This window comes from Echeneis naucrates, chromosome 21 (assembly GCF_900963305.1).
Source record: "Echeneis naucrates chromosome 21, fEcheNa1.1, whole genome shotgun sequence".
NCBI lineage: Eukaryota > Metazoa > Chordata > Actinopteri > Carangiformes > Echeneidae > Echeneis > Echeneis naucrates.
Window position 1 is genome coordinate 10,106,585 of NC_042531.1, and position 9,225 is coordinate 10,115,809.

The 9,225-nt window shown below is 38.9% G+C and overlaps 1 protein-coding gene across 2 annotated transcripts; it reads left to right on the forward strand.

Moving 5' to 3' along the window:
- Window positions 1-193: 193 nt before the first annotated feature.
- morc3a (MORC family CW-type zinc finger 3a) lies at window positions 194-8,920 on the forward strand. 2 transcript variants are annotated; one of them, XM_029530300.1, is made up of 19 exons: window positions 194-314; window positions 1,049-1,121; window positions 1,638-1,770; window positions 2,080-2,306; window positions 2,560-2,716; window positions 2,807-2,945; window positions 3,240-3,368; window positions 3,518-3,637; window positions 3,728-3,825; window positions 4,339-4,446; window positions 4,534-4,662; window positions 5,629-5,703; window positions 5,799-5,832; window positions 6,003-6,077; window positions 6,286-6,397; window positions 6,477-6,549; window positions 6,632-7,661; window positions 8,089-8,279; window positions 8,420-8,920. In XM_029530300.1, the coding sequence occupies exons 1-19, from the start codon at window positions 273-275 to the stop codon at window positions 8,583-8,585; spliced, it is 3,111 nt and encodes a 1,036-aa protein (XP_029386160.1). In that variant the 5' UTR covers window positions 194-272; the 3' UTR covers window positions 8,586-8,920. The 2 variants fall into 2 exon arrangements, with proteins under 2 accessions (XP_029386160.1, XP_029386159.1); XM_029530299.1 differs by having other exon boundaries at window positions 195-314; window positions 6,003-6,113.
- Window positions 8,921-9,225: the final 305 nt, after the last annotated feature.

Consider the following 9,225-nt stretch of genomic DNA (forward strand, 5'->3'; position numbering starts at 1 on the left):
TGACGCTGTTGTAATGGGAATAAAACAGTTCATTATAAGAATGCGTGCGCAAGCAGACGCGAGAAGTTTTTTTTTTTTTTTTTTTTTTTTACAGATGTTTCAAATAGTTTTCTGACGTGTGAGGGGGCAGCATTTAAAACAGCACATGTGAAGGTGTCAGAGGCCTGTGTGAGATGGTTAGTGTCCGTCCCGGATCCCGTACCGGGGCTCCGTCCTGTCCAGGCGGACGCAGCTCGCCGTGTTCTGCCGCCTCCTCCCGTAGTTGTGAAAACATGGCGGAGCAGCTCACACAGAGCGGAGTCCCTCTCAGCACGGTGAGCTTAAATGTTTGTTTAAATGGAGCTAAGAAAAGATACGGTGGGGTTTGAATATGATGTTTATTATGCTGAATGTACGGACTGACTGCGCAGGGATCTGTGCTCGTATTTGCCACTGAGCAGATTTCGCTTCATCTATGATTTCCTTCTTTTCTGTGAAATGAAACCAGAAGTAAACATTGAAGCAGACATGCAGTTCTCTACTTGTCTCTTGTTAATGTGCAACATCCAAATCAATACTAAAATGGCATTTATTTATTTGTTGTACACGGTGAGATTCAAGTGAGTTGGTTAGAATAAGCAGTGGGAATAAAATGTTTAATTTTAAGATTTAACATTCACATTTTTTAAGGAGGCCAGAGACGATGAAACGTACATGCATGACAACAGATGAGGAAAACAATATTTTGCACGTTTTGTTGTATAGCACATTGTGATGGTGAATAAAACTTCTGTGGCCCTTTTGGATAACGTGGGTTGAGAGTCTCAACAGTTGTTTTGTATGTCTGGCATCTGTTTTTTTTTCCAGCTAGTAAACATGTTATGATCTCCAGCCTGTCTTCTGTCCCGCAGACACTCACTCCCTCTTTTTTTCTATCGAACAAATCTCCCTTTAGTAGCAGAATACAAAACCGTAGTATAACTTGATAAAGCTGCGCCATGAAGGAGGAGGGCACATGGAATGGTTGAGAAGAGACTGTGGTGTATAAATATTTTTGCTTAACTTTCAGCTTTGTCCTAAATTTCTCCACACCAACTCCACCAGCCACGTTGGGCCCTTCAGCGCCATAGCAGAGCTCATAGGTGAGTCACAGCCACGAGCTGGATTAAGTGAAACAGGACGTTTGTTTCTTTGGCATACCACTTTGGAGTTAACATAAGTGAGAAGCTTTCGGTGGGGTGAACCAGCTGTATTTAAATGTTTTCAAATGCAAATTAACTCACCATAACATATTTCTGTCTTTCTGAATATGTAAATAATGGAGGATTTGTTGAGGTTCCTGTGGTGCAGTCACTTCTAGTCTAATCTCACTCAAGTTTCTGTTGGGCGTAATGTGAATTCAAGCACATGATACACCTGCTGATGTAGCTTAATTAATTAATTGCTTCTATGATCATCCTTCAAATGCATGGAAGCTCTCTTGACAAATGATCAGTCTTTTTTAAACATGTTTAATGTGTGCACTACTCGACCCTGCGACCCTACATATGAAAACAACGCCTTTAAATGCCTCAGAAAACCCCAGGTGTGCAACTCTGCATCGTGAGAACATAACAGTTCTCACATGACATAACTGTTTGCCAATTTGTTTCTTACAGACAATGCCTTTGATCCAGATGTCAGAGCCAAGCAGTTTTGGATTGATAAGACATGCATCAAAAATGAACAGTGTCTGAGCTTTATGGACAATGGAAATGGGCTGAACTGTGGAGCTATGCACAAGATGCTCAGGTACAGACAAGATGTTTGGAAAATAATAATTAATCAATTTATTGGAAAATAATTTGAGTGCGCACGTGTACGTGTGTGTGTATGTATGTATGTATGTGTATATATATATATATATATATATATATATATATATATATATATATATATATATATATATATATATATATATATATATATATATATATATATATATATATATATATATATATATATTCCAATTTTTGTATGAGCATGACAATAACTATTACCTATCCTTTTTAATGCTAATGTAATGCATTAATATTTTTATTTTTTATTTCCCCCATAAAGCTTTGGGTACAGTGAAAAGACTGCTGTCAATGGTCAAGCACCCATAGGCATCTATGGCAATGGCTTTAAGTCTGGATCCATGCGTCTTGGGAAAGATGCCATTGTCTTTTCCAAGTCGAGGAGCACTTCATGTGTTGGAATGCTCTCGCAAACTTACCTGGAAAAGATTCAAGCTAAGCAAATAATTGTACCAATTGTCTGCTTTGAACACACAAACGCAGGAGTGTATATCCTTTATCTGTTGGATCAAGTCATATCTGTTGCCAATGCATTCAGTTCATGTCTTCTGAACTGAATATTTGCAAAAGTTTTATGGTGGTTGGTTTAACACCTACATTTATATTTTGTGAGTTTTCCAGTTATAAAGATATATATATATATATATATATATATATATATATATATATCTCTCAAGTCATATTGATAGGATGTGCTTTTCCCAATTTTTAATTTCAAGTTGTCCTTAACTTGAGCTTTTACTGTCTGTAAAAGAGGAATACAAACCCAGTCTGGAGGCAATCCTGCACCATTCACCTTTCAAAACACAGGAGAACCTTCTTTCTGAGCTGGATGTCATCAACCCCCCCGTATCCCCAGACAGCACTGGCACACGGATCATCATCTGGAATCTCCGCAAGTCTGTCTATAATCCATGCACATGTTTTATTCAGGGATGAGCAGTGATAGAGGCCACATGTCTGTCTTGTTAATGCTGTGTTCTTAATAGGACATCAAGCAACACACTGGAGTTTGATTTTGAGAAGGACCGTTACGACATCCGAATTCCCTCAGATGTCTATGAGGCAAAGACGGATACTGGTCATAAGGTCATACCATGCATCCCTGAGATTGTGTACTCTCTGCGGGTAAGGACCAATTATGTCTTTAAAAGAGTTATAATGACTGTGTAATGCTCCAGTAAAGCAATATTATGATTATTTATTTTTACTTTTTGCTTTAACCACATGTATTCACACATTATTATATGCATGTATTCATGCTTTATTTATGCAAGCATTAAAAATGCTTTGAATTAATTAGTGAAGCCAAGCTAGTTGTTATTTAATTAAAACCAGCATAATTGTATGTAATTTGTGTGTATTCCAAGTGAAAAATATCAATAAAATTCTTCTTTTTTTTTTTTTTCTTAATGGCCGCAGGCATATTGCAGCATTCTGTACCTGAGACCTCGAATGCAGATCATGATACGAGGTCAGAAGGTGAAATCAGAGCTCATCGATAAAAGTCTAGCCTCCAGAAAAACAGACTACTACAAGCCCAATTTCTGTGTATCCTTTTGTCACTGGTTCTTAAGAGTTTGGTTTTTATTAATGTTTGCCTCCAGGAGGGGTTCTTAATAAGTGTTTAGGAAAGAAAGGGCTTTACTCCCAAAGTGTCTCTATCTCTGCTCTTGGGTTTTCCTTAATTTTTATTTTAGCCCAGACGTATTCCTATCAAGTTTGGCTATAACACCAAAAGCAAAGATCAGTATGGCATAATGATGTATCATAAGAATCGTCTCATCAAAGGCTATGAACGTGTGGGCTGCCAGCTTAAGGTGAGTTTCCGCTGACACCATTACACATTTGAAGTGTTTCTGCATGTTATCGTCCAGTGTTTGACTTTTGTGAATCTATGCCTTCTACAGGCCAACAACCAAGGCGTTGGCGTCATTGGGATAATTGAGTGTGACTTTTTGGAGCCCACCCACAACAAACAGAGCTTTAATGACACAGATAAGTACAGGTATTAATCCAACTGCGGCTCAGGTTGTTTAGGATACACTGGCCACATTAGGACAGCTCATTTAGGGCACACTGATAATCAATGCCCGTCACCATAACAGCATACAGCTTTTTACCTTACACCTAGAAAAAATAAATTTGAAGGCCAGGGAGTCTCTGTGGCAATTTGGATATTGCAGTAAGTGCACTAGATTATATGTTCGTTAATAATGCAGTGTAGTACCTTTTTTCTTCAGTAACTGGGAACAGTTGTTTGATTTTGGCCTTTTAATCTCCTGCATAATTTGGCCTTAGTGTGTTTAAAGTCCTCCCAGCTGCCTTTCACCTCTTTCAGTTCAGATTTGTGAATTACTCTGTTTATATAAAAAAAAAAAAAAAGAGTCCCTAAAGTTACCAATACACACATTTCTCCTGAATCAGCAAGGTAAAAGCTTAAATAGACTTAAAGGCTTTGTACATACTGGACCTGGTGAAATGAGAAGTGACTTGAAAAGAGTATAATTTCTCATTACAGGAAAACTATTGCTAATGTGGGGAGCAAACTTGAGGACTACTGGAAAGAGATCCGCTACAGGTGGAACAAAGACAATCCGAACAGCACCATAGCCGTGGAAGATATCATGTTAGTACCTTTGCAGTGACTGGCAATGTGTTATCTGGGTAACAATTCTCCTAGCTTCCTCAGACATTTGTTTCCATCTGTCCCCAGGAAGCGTCCAGATCAAAACTGGGTTCAGTGTGATGAATGTTTGAAGTGGCGTAAACTCCCTGATGGGATCGATTACAGGAAGCTGCCAGATAAGTGGTCCTGTAACAGCAACCCTGATCCTGAGTTCAGGTAAACAGAACTTTATCTTCAACCCTGTGGCAATAAAACAACCACTCACACTCACGTTCAGACTTACAGACAATTTAGAGTCACCAATTCACCCAAATAACCTAATAATTAACTAACCATCTTTGGATGGTGGCAGGAAACCCATGCAGGCATGGGGAGAACGTGCAAACTCTGTACAGAAAGGCTTCAGGCCTGGCAATCGAACCCAGGACCTCTTTATTGTGGGGCCAAAGCACTAACCACTATGCTGCCTGTGATGGAATTTACTCTGCAGTATTATTTATGCATATAGTCCCACATCAGGCGGCATTAGGTGGTGGAACCCGGGACGGTGCGATAATGTGGCGTGTATTCTAACCATTCGACGACCCATACTGCCTACTTGCAGTATTATTTCCAGATCTGCACATCAGTCTTGTTTATGGTACTTCCCCCGAAATTGTCTGCTTTAAAAAGCATGCTGTAAATCTTTCAATTGGAAAGATAAATTCCCAACTTCGTATTATTTGCAAAACTGTGGCTTGTGTAAATTTCAGAAAAAGAGCATGTAATGATATTAAACATATTAATATCATTATTAGTATAAGTAACCCGAATGAACTCCTCTTGCTTGACCACAATCATAATCACATTACTGCCCGCTTTTCAAAATGTTATGAGGTATGAATTTGGTCTAAAGGCATGATTCATGAGAGATTTTCCAGCCAAAGGGTTATCTTACTACAGACTACTGTTTAGATTAGAGGAACTACATGGGCTGTGATGGCTCAGTGATAGCTCAGTGGGCCGTGGTGTGAGGATTTGGTTTAAGCAGATCAAATACAGACACAAGGCTGAGTAGAACTCAGTGCTTGGTCTCTATATGAATTCACCCAAGACACATTCTTAATGTCACAGAACTGTGTCATTACTTTGGCGTGGTTGTTTTCAGATGTTTTCAATCTCTCCTAATTTTTGCTCTTGTAGGAGCTGCAATGTACCAGAGGAGGCTGAGGACTCTGACGATGAACAAACTTCATACTCAAAGACATATAAACAACAGTAATTCACAGATTTCTATTTGAATACCTTTTGTTACTCAGTGTAAATCATCATTTGTTGTTGTTGTGGGTCCTGACCTCATTTTTTCCTAACAGAGAGAGGGAGGAAAAAAAAAAGAAAAGAGAAAAAGTAAGGACACGTATATTCTCCCTGTATTTCTGTCTTTATTTTTGTTTCTTCTTAGAGAATCTCTCACCTGATTTTGATTTGGACTAAATCATAATTTTAATAGTAATGTATTCTGATTCCAATTGAAAACAAGACATGATTAATTATTTTTTTGTGTTGTGTTCATCTAGGAGGAGGAGGATCGAAGGCACCAGGAAGAGCTTCTCGCTAATCATGCCAGGCAAAAGAAGAATAATAAGAAGCAAGTGCGTCGAAAGTGCGATTTTGTTGGATACAAAGAAGTGAGGCATGATACGTAAAGTTGTTTGATACTGATCAGGATAAAAAAAAAAAAAATCCACTACCATCATTTGAATAAATTAAAAGCGTGGATATGGTTTTGGAATATTAACAATTCCAACTGAAGAAAAAGCATGTCTATCTCTTTGTTCTTTTTGTCATTGTTGTTGGTAGACTGTCAATTCTCCCACCACCCCAAGGAGTAGGATTAACACAGAATCACTGCAAGGGGGAGCAGAAAGGGCAGAATCCTCTTTGATGAGATCTTCCACCATCTCACAAGCTGGTAAGAAAACTTTTTATTTCTGTCTCAGTGAACGTGAGAAGGTTTGAGAAATTAAAACAGACCCATTTTCTCTCTGCAGCTTTCAGCCCTGCCAGCAACAGTGGTCTTCCAGTTGTTACTGATGTATTCTCCCTCTCAACTGATATCATGAGGTAGGATTTTTTTTTTTTTTTAGATAAACTATAGTTTACTTTATTGAAGAAGTATATTAACTGTGTGTTATTAACACTGCAGGGGGAAAAGAACACAGCAGACTTTTCTACAAATCACACCCAAAAGACCTCGACTAAATGACTCTACATCAAGCAGTCCCTTATCACTGGATGTCAGGCCCCTGTGCTCTCCATCAGCGCCTGCTGAGGATGATGATGATGATGATGATACTGACGATGACATTGTCATCTTGGAGAATGCCAGTACACCCAAACCAAAGAAGCCATGCGTTGACGTGACTAAAGTGAAGATAGAGCAAGAGCTGAGCGATTCTGATATCGGTCAGCCGAGGGAGTGTAATGATGATGTTGCTGTTGACGCTGATGCATCGACCAGTCTCTCCTCAGCACCTCCTCCCGAGCTGATGAGCACCACCACCCAGACAGAAGTGCCAAAAGTGAAGGAAGAAGAGAGCCAAAATCAAACAGAAAGCACTAGGGGGGCTGAGCAGAACACATCCAATGAAAAGAGTTCACACATGGACATTGAGCAAAGTGTAACTAAGCAAGAGGAAGACACGCAAACTCACATTGCAGAAAAGCAAACCTTGCAAAATGGACTGACACATCATAAAAATGACCAAGCTTTAAGACCTACGTCTGCAGACATGAGGGATCGACAATTTTGTCCACATCACCCCTGCAGTGACACTGCAGCACAGGAACAACTAGACCAGCTGCTACACCTCAAGCAGCTGACGGCTCAAGAGAGAGACAGCTACAAAGAGCAGGTCCATGAACTTACCTGCAAGCTACAAGACATGCAGAGGAGACTGCAGGAGATGTCTGAGATGAATGTGAAGAAGGAATGCTCTCCAAATGCCATTCAGACAGAGGAGGCAGAAGAAACAGAGGGGGAAGACTACAAAAGTCTGTATGAGAAGGCCAAAAAAAAAGTAGATGAACTGATTAACGACAAAGAGGCTTTACTTGCAGCTGCCAAGACAAAGAACAATAATGGCCAAAATGAAGAAAAAGACATTGATGACTTGACAATGCAAATCGACTGTCTGGATCAAATAAACCAAGAGAACAAGGATCTGCAGTCAGAGGTCAGTGTTTCATCCATATGCATGTCAACAGAGTATTAAAACTAGGGAAAAAAATATGAACTTATCCTTTAATGTAGATCTCAAGAAGAAAATTACTCCCAATTCATAACCTTTGAGAACATTATATGTGACAAAATAATATAAATTCAAAGGCTCACATGCTTGAGCCTTGAAACACACCACTCCTCTTCAGGTAAGTGGAGGTGGTGGTGTCATATCATGTCATGTAAATATGCAATTTGGATATTGTAAGTCTTTGAGATTGACTTGGGAGTGTTTTTGTTGCAACCATCTTAGTTTGATTAGAATTAAGAAGATTTGTAGCAGACAGCTCTCAAACAACCATAAACAATGATATATGTATATTTTATCATATCTTTGTGTTATTTTCTTTCCTCTCTGGGTTTTCTGCTTCATGCACCATCAGGTGGACAGGCTGACAAGGGAAAGGGCAAACCTGGCAGCACAGTGTGAGCAGCTCAGGTTGAACCTGCAGCAGCAGAAGGAAGATGCACAAGAAAGAAGCACAACTGCACAAAGAGCCACTGCTTCGTCTGCACAAATAGCGGGAGAGGAGTCTGCAAGGACTTCAGTGTCTGTCTCAGAAACATTCAAAAGGTTAGACTGGTGAAAAAACGCTCACCATGTGTTGTTTTAGTAATCACAATATCATCACAATTAAGAATCATGTTTGTAAAAAAAATTATGGAAACATAGCACAATTACATTTGTCTTCCTCTTCTCTCCTTTACTTTCAGTTTGATTGCGCTTCGCCAGAACGTTAGCCGCCTCCTTGTCACCTACATACCTGCTCTGGACCTGGGCCAGGTGAATTATGAATGTAATGTAATTGATGAGATCCTTGAACAAGTAATATCTGATGTGGATTCCTTCAAAGCAATAGGACAGAGGTGCGAAACATAAAATTAATTAACAAATCATGTCCTGGACAAAAGCACAGCTGTAAATATTTAATATAAACTTGTGAGTTTGAGAAATTGAGCAACATGTATTTGAATGTATGTAAAGCTAAAGACATTTTAATGATTTACAGTGAATATAGCAAAATTATTTTATTGTTTTTTTTCTCAAAAATATAAAAGCATGTTAATGACCAGATAGGTAGATTAAGTTTTTGGTACGATTGTATTGCTCTATTAACATCCGAGTCAAATTCAAACTCTTATTTTTGTTTTTTTACAAAGACCACAGTCTTGCATTGTTTTCTCCTAAGTTTTAATTAAATCACTATATGAACATGTTGTGTTTCATGTGTATTTTGTGTTGCTAAAATGCTCTGCAGCAGGTATCCTTGTCAGCATCTTTATACATGAGCTAGAGCTGGCAATGAGCCCTTCAGTGTGTTTCTGACTGATACAAACTGAAATTTAACTGAAAGTGTTATCATAAATATAGGCGTTTCTCCTTCCCTGTACTGAAAGGATGAGTAATGACCTTCGCCCTAGGTCCACATTTCCCAGCATATACAATGGAGAGGTAATATTTTTCATTAAAACACCAGTGAGCAGTACTACTGCACTATAGTAAGCCTAGTTCTAACTAT